The sequence below is a fragment of the Rhipicephalus microplus genome, chromosome 5 (genome assembly GCF_043290135.1).
Source record: "Rhipicephalus microplus isolate Deutch F79 chromosome 5, USDA_Rmic, whole genome shotgun sequence".
Taxonomy (NCBI): domain Eukaryota; kingdom Metazoa; phylum Arthropoda; class Arachnida; order Ixodida; family Ixodidae; genus Rhipicephalus; species Rhipicephalus microplus.
The window spans coordinates 177,402,783-177,421,517 of NC_134704.1; the positions used below are offsets into that span (position 1 = coordinate 177,402,783).

At 43.9% G+C, this 18,735-nt stretch overlaps 1 protein-coding gene across 3 annotated transcripts in view; it reads right to left on the reverse strand.

The window, feature by feature from the left end:
- The window catches only part of tefu (Serine/threonine-protein kinase tefu), a 513,274-nt gene that overhangs the window by 268,069 nt on the left and 226,470 nt on the right, over nt 1–18,735 (reverse strand). For all 3 annotated transcript variants that reach the window (XR_012895493.1, XM_075896220.1, XM_075896221.1), the window contains one exon: nt 275–360. Coding sequence is in view for 2 of the 3 variants with exons in the window: in XM_075896220.1 (XP_075752335.1) it covers nt 275–360 (86 nt within the window). In the remaining variant the exon portion in view is untranslated. The remainder of the gene's footprint in view (nt 1–274; nt 361–18,735) is intronic.

An 18,735-nucleotide genomic window follows, 5' to 3' on the forward strand; every position in this document is an offset into this window, starting at 1 on the left:
CTGGAGAAACCATTCGTATAACACCAAATCATGGTGCATTTTAAATAATGTAGTCTATTTAAAACAATTTTAAAATTCGTATCATCACAAATTCGCATCAACCGTAACATTATTATCGAGATCCTACTATACTTCAAGAATGCAGCATGCCTTCATAGATGACAGCAGGCGTCCTAATGCTATAACATGCAATGTATGCCTTCTTGGCGACCGTCACAAGTTTAGGTAATCAAAAAAGTGCAAGCAAAAATGAATAAGGTAAGGCCACACTCACACTGCATGACCGGGAATGTCACAGGCAAGCTGCAGCACACACACAAGCACCTCAGGAAGACGGTCCACCAGCACCTGTTCCACAACCTGCACCGTTTGAATACCACATGCAATGCACTCCATGCACGAAGGCACAAACGAATTCTCTGAAAACTAAGGGTCTGTAGGAGTTCATTTTGCATAAGAAAGCATCATGCAGAGATAAAAACCAAAATAACCCAAATCTGATTACCAAACAATACACGTGAATCAATGTAGTAGATAGAAAAAGCCACAAAAAGGATACAGGAGTGACTGAAAGAGCAATGCAACAATTTGCACTGTCAAGTGCAGATGATTGACATGTGGGGTTTAACGTCCCAAAACCACCATATGATTATGAGAGATGCCGTACTGAAGGGCTCCAGAAATTTCGATTACCTGGGGTTCTTTAACGTAAACCCAAATCTGAGTACACAGGCCTACAACATTTCCGCCTCCATCGGAAATGCAGCCGCCGCAGACGGGATTCGATCCCGCGACCTGCGGGTCAGCAGCTGAACTGTAAAGTGCAGCAGGAGACTGTTATAACCACGACGCATCAGGCAACAAAATACTTTAGTGGCTCATTATAACCATATATCAGCTATAAAAAAATTTTGGGCATGTATACATGAAAAAAAAAATTATACACAAGCATGATGCTTCCAACGTGCCAGCAATGAGTCTGAAAGACTCTTGGCACACTGGTGATTTGTTGAGTCAATGCATGGTCTGTCAACATATATGTAGGGTTCTTACATGCTAAAACCTCAATATGGTCAAGAGCCACACTGTTGTGAATGAATTAATATTAATCTTGACAACCTTCGGTCCTTTAACCCTGTACTTTGGCCCTGTACCTTAGCAATGCAGCATTTTACCTGCTAAGCTACCAAGGTGGGTATGGCCTGATAACAACAGGAGGTTTCGAAGTGCAAGTGCATACAGTCAACAGTCACTTTTCCAGAGGTACCCGAAAATTCACAAGCTTTGGCAGCACCACCCCATACCTCAGTAAGTCAGTGAACAAGAATGTCTGAGGCTTCAGATGCTGATACCATAGAGTTTCCTAAAATTAACTAGAGGAGACTCAGACACTGTGATCGTTCAGTGACCATGGGAATTATGGGTAGTACACGTATTTGCCTAGTCTTCGTGCTTACGGATTTCAAACGTACTTATTGCTTTGTTTATTGCTAGGTTTTGTTTTTTTTAAAGATGATAGTCTTTTTTAGGGACCTTCGACGCAAAAACTTTGGTTTGTCTGTCTGTACATTGGTCTGTTTGTCCACCGTTACTGCAAACCGGGTACTCTAAACAGCGCCAGCCAATACCCCGAACGGCCGACCCCATCCGTAGTGCCCACCAATGTTGCTCAAGAATCAGCGTTCATACGTGTGAGATTGTCAATTAAAAAGCAATTATTGTGCATATCTGAAGCACCATAACAACACGTATATATTCTGCATGTTCGTCTTTCACTAGAAATTGCATACATAAGTAATTCCAAGGACCGTAGCGCTTATCACGCTGCGCTGACCATGCAACGCTTACACAAAAAAGCGAGTGTTTCCCCCGCTTTGCTAAGACGACACAGTGGTGGCACCTACCCGTCGCCTTGGGTTCTACACCTTACCACCTCTGAGACGGGCGCGCACGCCCGTCTCGGGCCACGTGCTTTGTTTTTCAAATAAAACTGCCAGATTGCGTTCATGTCTCCCGTGTGACGTGACGATGCACTCGTTCGCCTCCGCTGCACGCTCGAGGCTCTCTAACGAGCTCCTCCGGAATACCATTCACCGATTTTCTTGCGCAGAACATCAAATAAATGTTTTGTTCACTCTCTCCACACACAAGGCCATCCTCTTTCGGCGACATTTGTGGATTACATGCAAATACTGGGCCAATTTTTTAAATAGATGAACAGACCGTTGTGAACTTTCTGACCTAATTTGAATTAGTGAACCTAAAAGCTTAAAGTGGTGAAGTGCAAATGCTGAAAGTTTGCGGATTGTCATTTCGTGAAAAAGCAGCTCCAAACTACGCGAAGCCACATGAAGCCAGAAGTACGAATATTAGACAAATTTGTGTACTACACATCATTCCCATGTTCGCTGAAGCGCCGTGCGTTGCAGCTTCCGCAGACACTAGTGCCAAAGTTCCCTATAGTGTATTTTTAGGAAACTCTATGGCTGATATTCTCCACTGTCAGATTTTTAAAACATCATGCTCTGATTATAGTAATGAATTGGTATAAACTGGAGCCACCACCACTCCAGTGCTATCATGAAGCCTCCATGAAATAGTGTTTTTGCAGAACTATACATCTGCAGCCACAGCGGATCCCAAAAGTAGGCAACATTATGCAAAGGAGTCACAGGATGATGCATTTGAAGCGTAGTGTGGTGATACATACCAAAAATCTGAAGGAGCCACCATCACGGGTCAGGCTTTCTTAATTTACATACGTTCAACTGTTATCTCATTTTAGTAAGCAGACTTTTTTTAAATGTAGTAAATATGTATGTAGTTAATTACAGGTTACATTAGTAATATGTATGGTTTTAAGTTTCAAAACCACAATATAATTTTGAGGATTGATTGATATGTGGGGTTTAACATCCCAAACCGCCAATATGATTATGAGAGACGCCGTAGTGAAGAACCCCGGAAATTTCGACCCCCTGGGGTTCTCTAACGTGCACCCAAATCCGAGCACACGGGCCTTATAACATTTTCGCCTCCATCAAAAATGCAGCCACCGCAGGATTTTGAGGGATGCCGTAGAAGGGCTCGAGAAATTTTGGCCATCTAGTGTTCTTTAACGTGCACTGACATCGCACACTACATGGGGCCCTACAACTTTGCTTCCATCAATATGCAACCGCCAAGTAAATTATAGGTTTAATGAGAATTATAAGCAAACAGCAATTTGGTCGAGTGATTTCCACTAATACTTTTATTGCATAAAGAAGGGGTCCTTGTGATGTGATTGTGCACGTTTGGAAAGTGCGCCATGAACCCACACGAGAGCCAATTGGCTCGTGACAATTGGCGTACTGCGTCAGGACGAGACCATTTTACCACTTACCTCTCCACACTAGAAAAGGAACATGAGTAGGGCAGACCTAGGAGAGTTGGCAAGACGCATGGGTCTAAAAGGCGAGGAAATGGTGGCTTTGTGTGAGGAACGTGCGAGGTGCACTCACAAAGAGAGGGAGGAGGAAATTAAGTTTGAAAGAGAACTGAGAAAGAAGGAAAAGGACATTGAAGAGCTAAGGCAAAAGACGTTTCAGCTGTGGCTAAAACTGTCAAAGGCCAAAGCGAGGGGACTTAAAGGTAGAGACTGGCGAGAGGAATTTTCGTATCTGAGCTCAAAAGAGTGGATGATCGATGTGTTCTCCGATGGTAGAACCTTTATGCGTAATTCATTCTCTCTTTTTGACGGCAGCCTTGAGAAGGCCAGTGATGAAACTTTAGCCAATATGGTTGATTGGGCGAGTTATAGCGAGTCGAAGGTACAGTAGGCGTTGGTCGGGTGGGGCTGACGTACATATATCTTTTATCGGTTCTGTTATTTTGGTCGTATCGTATGTGTCATGACACTGTTTCATCTGTCAGTATATATATATAATAGTTTTCCGATTAGATTTTCAGATTTTCAGTTGGTAGTAAGCACTTGTCCCTGCCTTTCTGTCAGCATCTAAGTAGTGCGCTCTCATTCAAAACAATCATGAAACTTTAGGTCGAGATTCCCTACAAGTGGACGGCAGAATCGAAGGGAAGAGCGAGAACGAGACCAGTCGAAGTTTGGTGACCGTGTTTAACATGGCTTCGCAGGAAGCGTCAGAGAAGCATCAGTCGAGTTCCTTGTATAGCCATGTGGCTGCATGAACTGGTGCAACAGAAAGCACATTTATGAAAGAGGTGTGGAGTCCTCCAGACAACCCTGACGAAAGGGCTATTGGTGTTGGTGGCACATCTGAAAACCAAGGGGCAGTCTCTAGAAGAGACGCCGATTCTTCCGATGCACAAAGTAAAGAAGTGACATGGCAAGAAGCGTATGCCTTGTAGAGAACTCTGAGGTGGTAGCCGTGGAGTCATCCTGCGTAACACTAGCAGATGTAAGAAGTACCGCAGGCATGGTCGAGGAACATACAGTTAGTTCGCCTCAATGTGGTGCAGTGATTACGTCATGTCAAAGTAAAGAGTGCAGCGTTCCGTGCGAAGAGCAGGAAACGACTATGAAATAATTCACTTTGAAAAACAAAAAGAAGTTATATGAAGGAGCATGTGACTTGTGTGCAAGCCAAGCAGAAAGCTCAGAGGGGGTTGCATCAGTGTCTGTCTGGATTGATTTGTGGGGTTTAACGTCCCAAAACCACCATATGATTATGAGAGACGCGGTAGTGGAGGACTCCGGAAATTTTGACCACCTGGGGTTCTTTAACGTGCACCAAATCTGAGCACACGGGCCTACGATATTTCCGCCTCCATCAGAAATGCAGCCGCCGCAGCCGGGATTTGAACCCGCGACCTGCGGGTCAGCAGCCGAGTACCTTAGCCACTAGACCACCGCGGCGGGGCTCAGTGTCAGTCTGCATGGCGCCAGGTGTAATGACAGATGCCGCTGGCAGGGCTGATGGCCATGTGGATAAAATCCTGAGGCAGAAATACAGACAGATGTCTAATCGGAAACGCTGCAAGGTTTTCGTTTTGTATTCAGATGAAAGAAACAAATAATCGGTCTGGTGTGGGACGCTATAACCTGAGAGTCGAGTTCAAATAACCGGTGGCTACATCTGGATTTAGACCACATGGACAAGGACTTACATAGATTGTGTAGATCCTGGGTTTAACACTACAATTTGGCAGGAAGTGTGATTTTTTTAGTTTTGGGCAATACGCTGTAGCTTGGCTGTGAACTGTGTAGTACACTTTCAGTAGATTTTGTGTGAACATGCAAGGTACAATAAGTGGATCGATTGTAGTGAACATTGGCCAAGATGTGTGTTGTGTGGGGTGAAACACGCACTTATCTGCAGTTATTTCATTGCGAGAAAAACTTTTCGAAAGGGGGGCTTTTGTGATGTGATTGTGTGCATTTGAAAAGTGTGCCGCCCCATCCGCCTCAACCAAAGAGGACGATGAAGATAACGCTCGGTTGCGGCACATGTGGGCGTGAACATTCTAAGCCAATAAGGTGCCTCCACGGATTGATTGATTGATTGATTGATTTGTGGGGTTTAACGTCCCAAAACCACCATATGATTATGAGAGACGCCGTAGTGGAGGGCTCCGGAAATTTTGACCACCTGGGGTTCTTTTAACATGCACCCAAATCTGAGCATACGGGCCTCGACATTTCCGCTTCCATCGGAAATGCAGCCGCCGCAGCCGAGATACGAACCCGCGACCTGCGGGTCAGCAGCCGAGTACCTTAGCCACTAGACCACCGCGGCGGGGCGGTGCCTCCACGAAGACTTAGGAGAGCCACAGGAAAAGAATAGTGAAGCCAGGCAGACGTGACTGAGTCGAGACCGAGTGAAGAAGGTAGCCAAAGCGTGGGAGTGACGGCCAGTAGAGCTCCTGCATCAAGGACCCAGCAGGCCCTCACCTGGACACAGAGCTTCTCGTCGCCTGACGTGGGGCAGGCTTGTTCGGGTCTTCTGACGTTGGCCAAGAAACGTCTCCGGCTTTGTGTACGAGCTGCGGCTGCCGAACGCCGAAAGGTCACTAACCTCGACCAGCCTGACGCTTCCTTCCGTGCCAGTCAACGACATGAGCGTCTCAACGTATTCGCCAGTCTTCCCCCTGCTACACGAGTGCGTCTTCACCGCTACCCTGTCGCATCAGTTGCAAGCCCCGCATCACGCTGTCACCATTTGCGTGAGTGCATCCATGCCTTGGTAGCAGAGCCTCCGCTGAAAGCACCGTGTCCTGCTATGTTGTGATAAAGGTTATTTTCCACTGAACATTTATTTCCACGCACTGTTCGCGTCTTTAGCCATTCATTCTTCCTGTGAATCTCTTCCTAGTTTTGCATGCTGTGTTCTTTTTCTGTTGTTCATCTTTAAGGTGTTTTTAAAATACAGTCGAGCCCACATATAAAGGCCCCACTGAAAACGAACTTTCGCTTAAAACGAACAATATCCACGTGACCGTCAAAATATTCATTGGTTCAATGGCATAAAATCGCACTTACAACGAACGTCTCCGAGCGCCGCTGATTGGTTACAGTGAACGGAGTCAGCAGTCTGCCGACTTCCCGGGAAACCAATTTCGACTACCGATCAGGCATCGGCGAGGTGCCCATACATTCTTATTGTTAAACGCCGATTCTGCCTCCGCGCCTCTCTAGTTGCCGATTTCCCAGACCACTTTTTGTTACGCACCCCTCCGTCCTTTGCCCCCTCGCTACTCCCAGACGAGGCCCGTGTTTTCACACTGCCACCGATCTTTTGAAGACCGGTCGGGCCCGGTCTGCCACGTTCCCCGTTTTTGATCACTGGTACTGTTGTTGGCGTCACCGGCCTGGAGTGACCAGACCGTTTGCCAACATCGTCGGCCACCGACTGTATCCGATAGTCTGCGTCTAGTGCACGCGCGTACGCTACCCCACCGACTCTGATAATTTGCGATTCGTTTCATGTTCAGAACTTGTTCTCGCTCACTTCGCACTCGACTTGGCATGCCTTCCGTGCATGCGGAAGCGCGAAAACAGCTGCTAATTTGCGTGGAACGAATCGCAAAATATCGAAGTTCGTGACACTACGCGAACCCGCCGGCGCAACAAAACGATTTTTTGATCACAGCCGCCGATTCTTCGAACGGCGCACCGAACGAGGTGACCATGCTTTGACTTCTGCGCACGCTGGCCCTCTTTCCAAGTTTTTCTACGTGAGAGTTTGACGGACCTTTCAAGCAAGCTACCCAACCTGCCTCCTTCCCGTGTGTTTTGGTTTTCAAGGTCGCCCTCCTGCCACATCCTCCCCTCTCCTTATCGCACGGAGGAAGGAATCTTTCATTGCTCCGTGCTTTATCACAACCCTTTGCCTTTCTCTCGCAAGTCTGCTCTCCTCTCTTGATCACAATCCCTTCGCCCGTCTGCATGTGTCTGCGTTCGTGTGTGGTCATGATGGCCGACGGGAGGACTAAAGCGCTTTTTCATGCCGCTTAACCAAAACGTCGAAAGTGTGATCGCTTGGCTTGAGCGTAATCCGCATGTTAGGTGCCGCGTTGCAGAGCCCTTGTTCATAGCTGTTGACCACCTGGCAGCCAACTTGCCGCTTCGGGCGTCCCGGTATTCAGCTGCGGAGATGGTAAATATTTCGTGGGCGGCGGTGACGACTACATGTGCGCGAAACTGTTTTCGCGAAGCCGACTTTGTCGATCGTCGGGCCCGATGCCGAGTCTGAAGCTTCCGAACAGGACCACTGCGGCAGCGATTTGTGGCAGCGCGTCGTCGACTCCGACCTGGGAGAGCGGGTGCGACATCTGTTGCGATTAGGCTAGTGCGAATAGTGATTTTGATCGAATAATTACGAATCGAATTCGAATGGTATGTATGACATATAAAAAAGGAATATTTATCATGATCTAACTAACCTGCACAATATTTCTTTTCAATTGCAATAGGTGCTCTATGCAAATGCCAGTTATTTTTTCGTTCAAAGTCTAAACAACCTTGAGTAGTTGTTTCGGTAGGATGCAAGTGATAACATCTACGATTCTTAACATCTTAAAATTTATTATACTTGGAATATATAAGCCATCATAACAAGCTTAATCAAATGAATTGATTTGAGGGTAACATGTTCCTTTAAAGGGGCCCTGCAACACTTTTTCAAGTAGCTATAGAGCCAGTAAACGTGCTTTACCGGACCCACGCCGGTGGCCGTACTCCTTCGGGATACGTGTACACCACAATGTCCCATATATAGTCCAAATTCATAACATACCCCACTCATTGTATGTCTTACCCACAAGTGAAAGCACATGAGCAGGGGCAATGAACATGGCTGAAGCAGAGATCAAAGGAGCCGGCCCTTCTCTGTCACTCAGAGGACATATACGATAACATCACCCAGCCATGGAAGCAGACAGGAAACAATGTGCCTGGTTGAACAAGCATGAAAAGATGCAAGGGGGGAGTGGAGAGAGGGGGATTTCCTTGAGCAGCAACTGTGAACATTGCTTCTAATGGCGCAGTCGCAATGGCTGGCACGCACGCTAACTTGACAACCATCAGCGGATGTCTCATATTAGGCTTATGTGAATAGTGAATTTCAGGTTCAAAGTGGATTTGAAGTGAATAGTGATTTGATCAAATAAAAATTTCAAATCAAATTCAATATGACATATAAAAACAAGGGAATATTTATCAGGACGTAAATAACCTGCACAATATTTCCTTTGAATTGAAATAGGGGCTCTATACAAATGCCTTTTTTTCCTTCAAAGCAAGTTGAAACTACCTTAAGTAGTAGTTTGAGTAGGACGTGAGGGATAACTTCCAAGATACTTACCGTATTTACTTTATTTTACCACACCCTCGATTGTAACACGCACCCGATTTCCACGACGAAAAAAAAAAAGAGTAAGACATCGATTGCAACACGCACCCATTTTTCTCGTTGGCCCGCACGATCACACCACTCGAAAAAACTACTTCTTTCGGGAGCATCTTCCATTTAAATATGAAGTACGGGGGAAGCTTGTGCCTATCTGACGTGCAACGGCGCATTGCCGTCACTCTAGTTTTACCGTGGCCCGATGTCAGCACGCGAACTTGCTTCGCCCCCATCTTCTCGACGGTTGTGGTGCCAGGCATGTCAAAGTAAACAGGGGTCTGATCGGCATTCCCGATTTGCCCAAGCAGGTAGCCGTTGTTGTGCCACAAGTTTAGGACGAACCTCTGAAAACTGTGAAGCTTTTCATCGTACTCCTCCGGAAAATTTTCACATATGCCCGTTCGCCTTCGGAGGGAAAAGCCTTTCCTCTTCATAAAGTTAGTTAGCCAGCACCTGCTCACTTTAAACTGGCTCCGCATTAGACCTTTTTCTAAGGCTAATTGCATAGCCCGCACTTGGAGCAGTTCTGTCGTCACGGGCCGCTGTGCCGCTCGCTGCTCAAGCACATACTCGCCGAGCAGCTCTTTAATTTGCGAAAACCGACCCTGCTGTGGTCCACTGAAGCCTTTGCGTGAAGCTTTGCTGTCAACAATCTTCTGCTTTTGTTTCCACCAGTCCCGCACGCACGTTTCGGGAACTCCGAACGACCACGATGCGGCCCGATTCCCGTTCATTTCTGCACACGCGATGACTTTTCTTTTAAAAGCGGCATCGTGGTGCACTCGACTTTTTGGAGTCGGCCCTTCTATGCCGTCGATGCTAATGCACTACAAGATGACGAACTCCTCAGCACACATACGAAGTGCCGCACATGGGAAACACATAGGCAGAAATGGCCGACTCGCCATGCCGACACACGTAGGAGGCGGCCATTTTGGAAATGCCGATGGCAATAGAATGACCTCATTCATTTTTTTTTTCGTACTCGATTTTAACGCGCATGCGATTTATGAACTCGCTAAACCGTAAAAAAGATGTGCGTGAGATTCGAGTAATTATGGTAACATTTTAAAATTTATTATACTTGGAGAATATAAGCCATTATAACAAGCTTAATAAAATAATAAATTGATTTGAGGGTAACATGTTCCTTTAAAGGGGCCGTGCAACACTTCTTCAAGTAACCATGGAGCCAGTAAACGTGCTTGTTACCTCACAAATTTACCGCCACAAAGTATCTAGAATCAGTCCAGTACGAGCAGAGTTCCAAAAATTTGTTGCACGCTGCAATTGCATTCTCTCTTCTCGTTCCGACAAGATATCAGGAATCTAAACAGGGAGGAATGGCACGTCGAAACAAAATACGTCACACGCACCTCGTGACCTTGAGAACATCTTTTTGTTTTGTTTCTTTAATGTGTGGCTTTTCAGTGCGATCATGCACATACTCGCGGACAAGCGGCAGCTTCACGCGGCGGGCCCGGTAACGACGAGCACACTATGCTCAAATCAGCCAATGGCTGTGACCAGAGCTGTATATTCCTTCTTGACTGTGACGAGTGATTTTTGAGCTTGTAGTGTCATTTGCCAAGAGAAGAAAGCAATTGTTAGCTTTGAAACTTTATTGTGAATTACAGGCCGCATGCTGCGCTATATTATTTGCCTCGCGTGTTCTCGGTAGCCTCGATCGGCAGCGTTTTCCGACCATGCTCATTAAGTGTTGCAGGGCCCCTTTAAGGGGCAGACAGGTCTCTGGGACCAAAAAGTGACAAAAAAATCATTTTCTAAAATTGAGATATTTGGTTTTTGCAAGTATTTTTCTATCTCTCTTCAAATTTTCATGCACCAGGATGAAGTAATTTTTTGTCATGTCATTCTAACTGTCCAGATTCTTGGTGCTGTTAACATGCAGAACATGCAAAAAAAATGGGGAACCGACTTCGAGGCTTCTTTATAATTTGCCGGCACCTGTGTTAGAAGCTCTGCTATGAATTTATGAGCACCTTCATGAGGATTGCAAAACATGTGCACAATGATTGTTGCTTTTTGAAGAAGCTGTGTTTTTTCAGTTTTTTTTTTTCGTTTTTCTCAAAAAAAAAGTAAATTTATGACTGTTCAATTTTGAGGCCTCAAAATCTCTGCAGTTAGGACAGGTACAACAATAATTCTATTTGCAATGGAAACCTTTATGTGTATAGAATGCAAGTACGAGAGCAAAATTTAAAGTACAAGCCTTTTTAATTAATTACTCATCAAAATTTTAACAAAATCCCAACTGCTCTTGAATATGGATAGTTCATTTTGCTGTAAAATAACCAAGAAATGCCTAAAAACAAGCTCTTCCATACTTTCAATCTATAGTCATAACTTTATGTTGGCATATTTTAACATCACTTTTAATTAAGCACTTTTTTTGTATGGTGGCCTTAAACAATAGGAGGTGAACTTAAGTTATCACAAGAACAAGATGAGTTACAGGAAAACTAATTAAACATGTGAAATCAGAAGAAGTAACTGCATAATCCTGTGCAGCTTGATCAAGATCACTGAAGAAATAAACAAAGAAATGTCTAAGACCAGTCTAAGTTGAAAGGGGGGCTTTGCGGCAAAGCGAATTTTCCCTGAACAAATGGTTTCTTGGTTTAGCATTCCTACATTGCAGTGAAACCACCTTTACTTGCTTACACTTATTTAATACATTATACACTTATTATACTTACACTTATTACACTTACACTTATTACTTATTACACTATACACAATTATATACACTTATTTGTTTATTGCGAATAATTCGAAAATATTCGATAATTTAAATTCGAATCGAAGCGAATTCGAATACGCAACTATTCATTCGAATATTCGAAGCAATCGAATATTCGCACAAGCCTACCTTATATACATACAGACTCCGAAAAGTGTTCCTCCCTCTGGAGTGGCTGCACTCTCTTACACCAGCATTTTGTAGAGCTAAGTAAGATCAGATCCAAAACTTGTTGCTATCGCAATCATGCTTCTCCCTTGAGATCGAAGTGTGAATTTTTTAGCTTTAACAGCTGCCCATTTGTGAAACGTGAACGCATGAGCGTCACCAGCCGAGTCAAAAAGCGCCGCATGACAGAGCACAGTGGTGGAATGAGTGAGAGTATGTGCGTGCACTCAATGAGCAGTCTTGTTTACCCATCTTTGCTAGGTTGTTTCAGGAATCGAACACCAACCCCCCTTACCCCCCTTAGCTTCTTTTGAGCACTTTTTTTTTTCTTTTCTAAACGGTACCACCAAGTTACAAAATAACTGTTCCACTGGAACAGTAAAGCAATGAATGCAATAATAAATTGTACTGTCTTAAGAAGTAAGCTGGCAGTTAACTTTTTAGATATTATATCCTGTAACTCTACAAAACACTGGTGTAAGAAAATCCAGTTACACGAGAGAGAGATGCTCTCTTTGCAGTCTCTTCGTTTTGAAAGTGCAGCATGTATAAAGGTCCACGAGCCATTCACGCTGATGCCTCCCAAGTTAGCGATCTCGACCATGCCCTCAGAATCGACGTTCACAGCTGCTGCTTGAGCAATCACAGCCTTGATGAAACCGAAACTATGACAGTTTCGAAGAAACTGAAAACACGATGTTTCAGTCACGTACTTGGGCAAAAAGCTTGATGACTGTCGTACCATGCGGTTAAATTTGTGTCCTGCAGCACAGTACGATGCTGATAAACGAGTTCCTTCGCAAAGCGCGTAAGGCGCGACTGCGTGCTTCCCAGTTAGGACTATCCGGAAGTAATGACAATCCAGTCTTTGTCAATGAACATCTTACCATTGCCAATAAAAAGCTGTTTAGTAAAGCGCTTGTTCTAAAAAAGGAAAGGAAATGGCGGTTCCTCTGGACAGAGAATTGTCATATCAAGGCCCGCAAGACAGAGGACAGCAGGGTATTTTGGATTAATACGGAATCTGATCTCAACTTATTCACGTGACGTTGACAAATTCGGTTCGCTTTTCCCACCTCATAGCTTTCGTCGTGTATCATCATGTCATTGCTTCCTTTCGAGGAAACTAAATCCCTCCTTGCTAATTCTACTTGTTCATTGCTGCACATCAATGCGCGTAGTTTGCCAAAAAACTACGATAACATTATTGGATTCACTGACTTACTCTGTCATTCCTTTTCATTTTTATGTATTACGGAAACATGGCTAGGATCTTGTGATGGCAATCTGTACGGATTTCGATCGTTTAACTCTGAATATTGTCACCGCGATTCGGGTCGCTACGGCGGATCGGCCATATTTATATCGCCCGAGATAAAGTACAAGCGCAGGACAGACCTATCTTTGAATATTCCGAACTGTGAATCTGTATGGATCGAGGCTGCCCTCCCCTCCTCTGTTAATCTAAATAAAGTGATCATTGCATGCATTTACCGTTCTCCATCTTCATCTATTCCGCATTTTCTACATAATTTAGCTGCTGTACTCGACATTATCACCGCAGAAAATAAGCAAGTTGTTTTGGTTGGTGATATCAACATTAACCTAATGGATACAGATAACAGCACCACCATAGCATATAGTGATTGTTTTCTTGGCTTCGGGCTTGAATCCTTAATTTCATCTCCTACTCGATTTTCACCCACTGGAACAAGCACGCTCATTGACCACGTATTAAGCAATTTTTCGCCAACCCCTAGCGCAGGAGTCATTGACGTGTGCATCACTGATCATCATCCTGTCTTTGTAACTTTCGCCGTAAATCTACCCCGCCTTAACACGTGCCATTTCACGTCAACCTTCGATCAGGAAAACTTTATCAAGGCAATTAAAGGCTCTGAGTGGTCTTCCATTAGCACCTTAGAAAATCCTGAAGAAGCACTAGACAACTTCTGCTCCCTATTTCTTAAAGCTGTGCATGCAAACACTAAAACTGTTAAATGCAAGAAAGTATATAGGTTTCAACGTAATCCCTGGCTAACTCAAGGCTTGTTAACTAGTATGCGGAAAAAAGATAATCTCTACAGGAAAACAAAAAAACAGCCATTTAATGTGAATTTGAGACTTAGGTATAAAAATTATAGTAAGATGTTGAATAAACTGCTGAAAAAATCAAAACAACTTTATTACGAAAAAGAATTCTGTAAAGCAAGAAATGACCCAAAGAAAAAATGGAAACTTTTCAATGACTTCTTAAACAGACCTCAGGTTAGTAATGTCATTGATAAAATTAGGTATAAACAGCAAATCTGTACTGAGTCCTCTGACATAGCTGAGTCTTTTAGTGATTACTTTTATGAAGTATACAATGATAGGCCCAAAGTATCCTCGTACACCCTTACCCGCTGTATCCATTCATTCTTTCTATTTCCTGTTACCATTGACGAAGTCTATTCTACAATCCTGAGTCTAAAAAACTGTAGCGCTGGACTAGACAATGTATCGGCGTTTCATTTAAAACTTGCTGCTCCAGACATCTCAGAAGTCCTAAGCAATGTAATTAATGTCATTTTCAAACAAGGTATATTTCCGAGCTCACTGAAAAAAGCCAAGTTAATCCCAGTATACAAAAAAGGTGATATGTCAGATGTCCGTAACTACCGCCCTATTTCTATTTTGTTTTCCATCAGCAAACTTATTGAAAAATTATTTGTGAAACGTATTAATAAGTACCTCAATAAATTTAGTCTGCTAAAGCCTTGTCAATTTGGTTTCCGGGCTGGTAGTTCTACGAATTTAGCATTGCTATCATTAACCGATTTCTTGAAAACGTCCATCGACAACGGTAATTTCACAGGGTCTGTATTTCTTGATTTCACGAAAGCCTTTGATACTATTAGTCATAATATTTTATTTAGCAAATTAGAGTCCTTGGATATCACTGGCCCATCCTTGACCTTCATAAAAAACTACCTTCTTGATCGTGAACAATCAGTCTGCATTGGGGGCGTTTATTCTAATGTTAAAATAATTAATCAAGGGGTCCCACAGGGTTCTATTCTTGGACCTTTACTGTTTTGTATCTATATTAATGATTTGCCTGACTGCCTTGGAGATTCTAAAGTTATTCTTTACGCTGATGATACGACCATTTCCATCTCGCATCAATCATTACCTACTCTGATCAATATGTTGAACAAGGAACTGACTAATGTCGTTGAATGGTGTCGCTTAAACAACTTAATTTTAAACCCGCTCAAAACTCAATTCATGGTTTTTAAAACATCACAAAAAATGCTACCTTTCATTCCACAAGTGTTCATTGACAATCATTTCATTCCTGCGTCTAACTGTGTGTGTTTTCTGGGCATAAAATTGGACCCTCATTTAAAGTTCACCAATCATATTCTTTACGTTAAACAAAAAACAGCATTTGGTATAAGATCACTCATCAAATCTCGTCCTTTTTTTTCACTTGAAGCCTTATTGTCTTTATACTTTGCCTTCATACATAGTCACATCACCTATGGCATTACATCATGGGGAAATACATATAACATTCATATTTCGTCTGTACAGCACATTCAGAATCAGGCCATGCGCATTATTACCAACAGTTCATCTTATTCTAATGCTACCCCACTCTTTCAGGCTAACTGTATTCTTACTGTGTCTGGCTTATTTAAATTTCACTTAATCACATTGTTATATAAACAACTTAACAAACAGCTTGTGTTTGATTTAATCGATGCTAGTTTACTCACTAACACCAATAGCACTAGATTCGCCCACAGTCACAACTTCCTTTTACCTAAATGTAACACCAATTATGGCAAAATGACGTCCGCCTTCGCGGTCATCAAATTGTGGAATAACCTGCCCTATACACTAAAATCATCATCATCTTTTCATGCATTCAAACGTGATCTTAAAAACTTCATCTTGCATAACTAGGTTGACAACGATGATTACTAAACGATTCTTGGTATCCGGGCATGAAATGGGAAAGTCTTTGCAAATTTACGTTATTGCTTTTTGGCGTGATTATGTTTTACTTATATAATCTTATTAATATTGTTCTTGTGTCGCATTCTGACTGCCTGTTTTGTTTACTTGATGTTATTTTATGTAAGTTCACTGTTTATTTTTCTTTGTGTTGCGTATTTTACGTGCTGTTTTAATTAATCATTTTATTGTTATATTTAACCGAGGGTCCCCCTGCAGTCGCTTGACTTTGGGACCCTCGTCTGCATACTACACTCTACGAATTTTGTATTTTGAATGATTGAATAAACTGAACTGAACTGATTGAATAAACTGAACTGAACAGCGGCGGTTTGGCGCACAATGGCGCTGGTAAACAAACTCTGCACACAATGGCACATATGGTGCTGCGGTTCCATTTCTGAAAGTGAAGAAGTGGAGAAGCAAACTTAAATGGTGGCAAGATTTGAAAACTTGTAAGGCATAAATTACAAGGGGTGAAATACAAGCCTGGATATAACGAAATTGATAAAATTTCAGAAAAATTCATTATAAAGAGGATTTCATTATATACAGGTTTGGTATGCAAATTCAGACAATAAACTTGCAAATGAAACAAAAACGGGACTGAAGGCAGAGCTAACCTAAAACACTTACCGTATTTACTCGATTCTACCGCGCCCTCGATTGTAACGCGCACCCGATTTCCACCGCGAAAAAAAAAAAAAAACTTAAGACATCGATTACAATGCGCACCCATTTTTCTCGCTGGCCCGCACGATCACACCACTCGAAAAAACGACTCCTTTCGGGAGGGTCTTCCATTTAAATATGAGGTACAGGCGAAGCTTGTGCCCATCTGACGTGTAACAGAGCTTTGCCGTCACTGTAGTTTTACCGTGGACCGATGTCAGCACGCGAACTTGCTTCGCCCCCTTCTTTTCGACGGTTGTGGTGCCAGGCATGTCGACGTAAAGAGGCGTCTGATTGGCATTCCTGATTTGCCCAAGCAGGTAGCCGTTGTTGCGCCACAAGTTTAGGACGAACCTCTGAAAACTGAAGCTTTTCATCGTACTCCTCCGCAAAACTTTTCGCATATGCATGTTCCCCTTCGAAGGGAAAAGCCTTTCCTCTTCATAAAGTTAGTTAGCCAGCACCTGCTTGCTTTAAACTGGCTACACATTAGACCTTTTTCTAAGACTAACTACATAGCCCGCACTTGGAGCAGTTCTGTCGTCACGGGCCGCTGTGCCGCTTGCTGCTCAAGCACATACTCGCCGAGCAGCTCTTTAATTTGCGGAAACCGACCATGCTGTAGTCCACTGAAGCCTTTGCGTGAAGCTTTGCTGTCGACAATCTTCTGCTTTTGTTTCCGCCGGTCCCGCACGCACGTTTCGGGAACTCCGAACAACCGCGATGCGGCCCGATTTCCGTCCGTTTCTGCACACGCGATGACTTTTCTTTTAAAAGCGGCATCGTGGTGCACTCGAGTTTTCGGAGTCGGCCCTTCCACGCCGTCGATGCTAAGCACTACTAGATGACGAACCCCTCAGTACATGCACGAAGTGCCGCACATGGGAAACACATAGGCAGAAATGGCCGACGCGCCATGCCGACGCACGTAGGGGGCGGCCATGTTGGATTTGCCGATAGCAATAGATTGACCGTAATTTTTTGTTCGTACTCGATTCTAACGCGCATGCAATTTATGAACTCGCTTAACCGGTAAAAAGGTGCGCATTAGATTCGAGTAATTACGGTACTTTACAGTAAAAGAACTGCATTATTATTGTGATAGCAGTTATATGGACATTTTCAGCGGGTTTTTGCCATCACCACCATGTTCCTTAACAAGTACGGATTCATCACATGCCCCCGCGCATAGCAACTTTCACGAGCGGGTAAAAGCACAAGAGCACTCGCAGAGAACAAATGAGTTCCCTATCACTTGGAAAGTGCATAAGATAACATCTCCCGTGTGTTAAAATTGCCGTCGAATATTCAAAGTAAACCGTCTCAAACAAGCGCGAAACTACGCGGGGAGGAGGGGGGGGGGGGGATTACTCAAGCAGCAATAATGAACTTGGACTTTAAGGGTAATCCCAATCACTGCCGCGCTTGCCATCTCGCGAGTATCAGTGCGGTTTCTACGTGAAAGGATGGTGTGAATAGAGCACTTCAACCTGGAGCGGCAGTATTAGCTCACACTAGCGTTTTGTAAGAGCTTCGCGATATCAGATCCGAAAGAGTTAGCTGCCAGCTTTACTTTTTATAACATATTTTTTTTTGCTATCGCGTTCATTGCATTGCATTAAACGCACCGTCCTGTTGCCAGAATAGACTAATTACGAAAGCTACCAGCCAGTGAACTCGCGGCGCAGCGAAAAATGGAAGCGCGTGGCGAGTCGTGCTCCGAAGATCCGTTGTCACCATGGTCTCGGCAAGTTTCCATCAGCGCCTAATCTGACAACCGCTCGGTGGTAACGACACGGTTTTCTGAAATTAAATAAAGTCGCAGTTTTGCCGCAAGGGCGAAGCAATGACAACTTGGAATGTAACGCCCAATGGATCCCGATGATTCTGCGCACTCTAAGATAGTTAAATGAGGAATTGCTTCACTTTGCCTAGAATCTTCGTTGACTAAGTCGTGTCCACACCACATGCGTACTAGTTTTTATGTTCAGATCAGCCGATTGACGGCGGTGGGCTTCCCTTCGGCGGTCATAAACACGGTCGCCGAGTCACTACTGCAGAAGATGAAACGTAGAACACAAGGGGTGAAGCTGCTCGGGATCCATTGGGTTCCAAGCCACAAGCGCTGCCGTACTTACACAAGCTCTCCCATAACCTTAAGAAGGTTGCTGCTAGGCATGGGGTCACTGTGGTCTTTACGGCGCCAGATAAGCTAGCCAAGTTGTGTCCGCGCATTTGCAATGGCAAGAGACTCGGTTG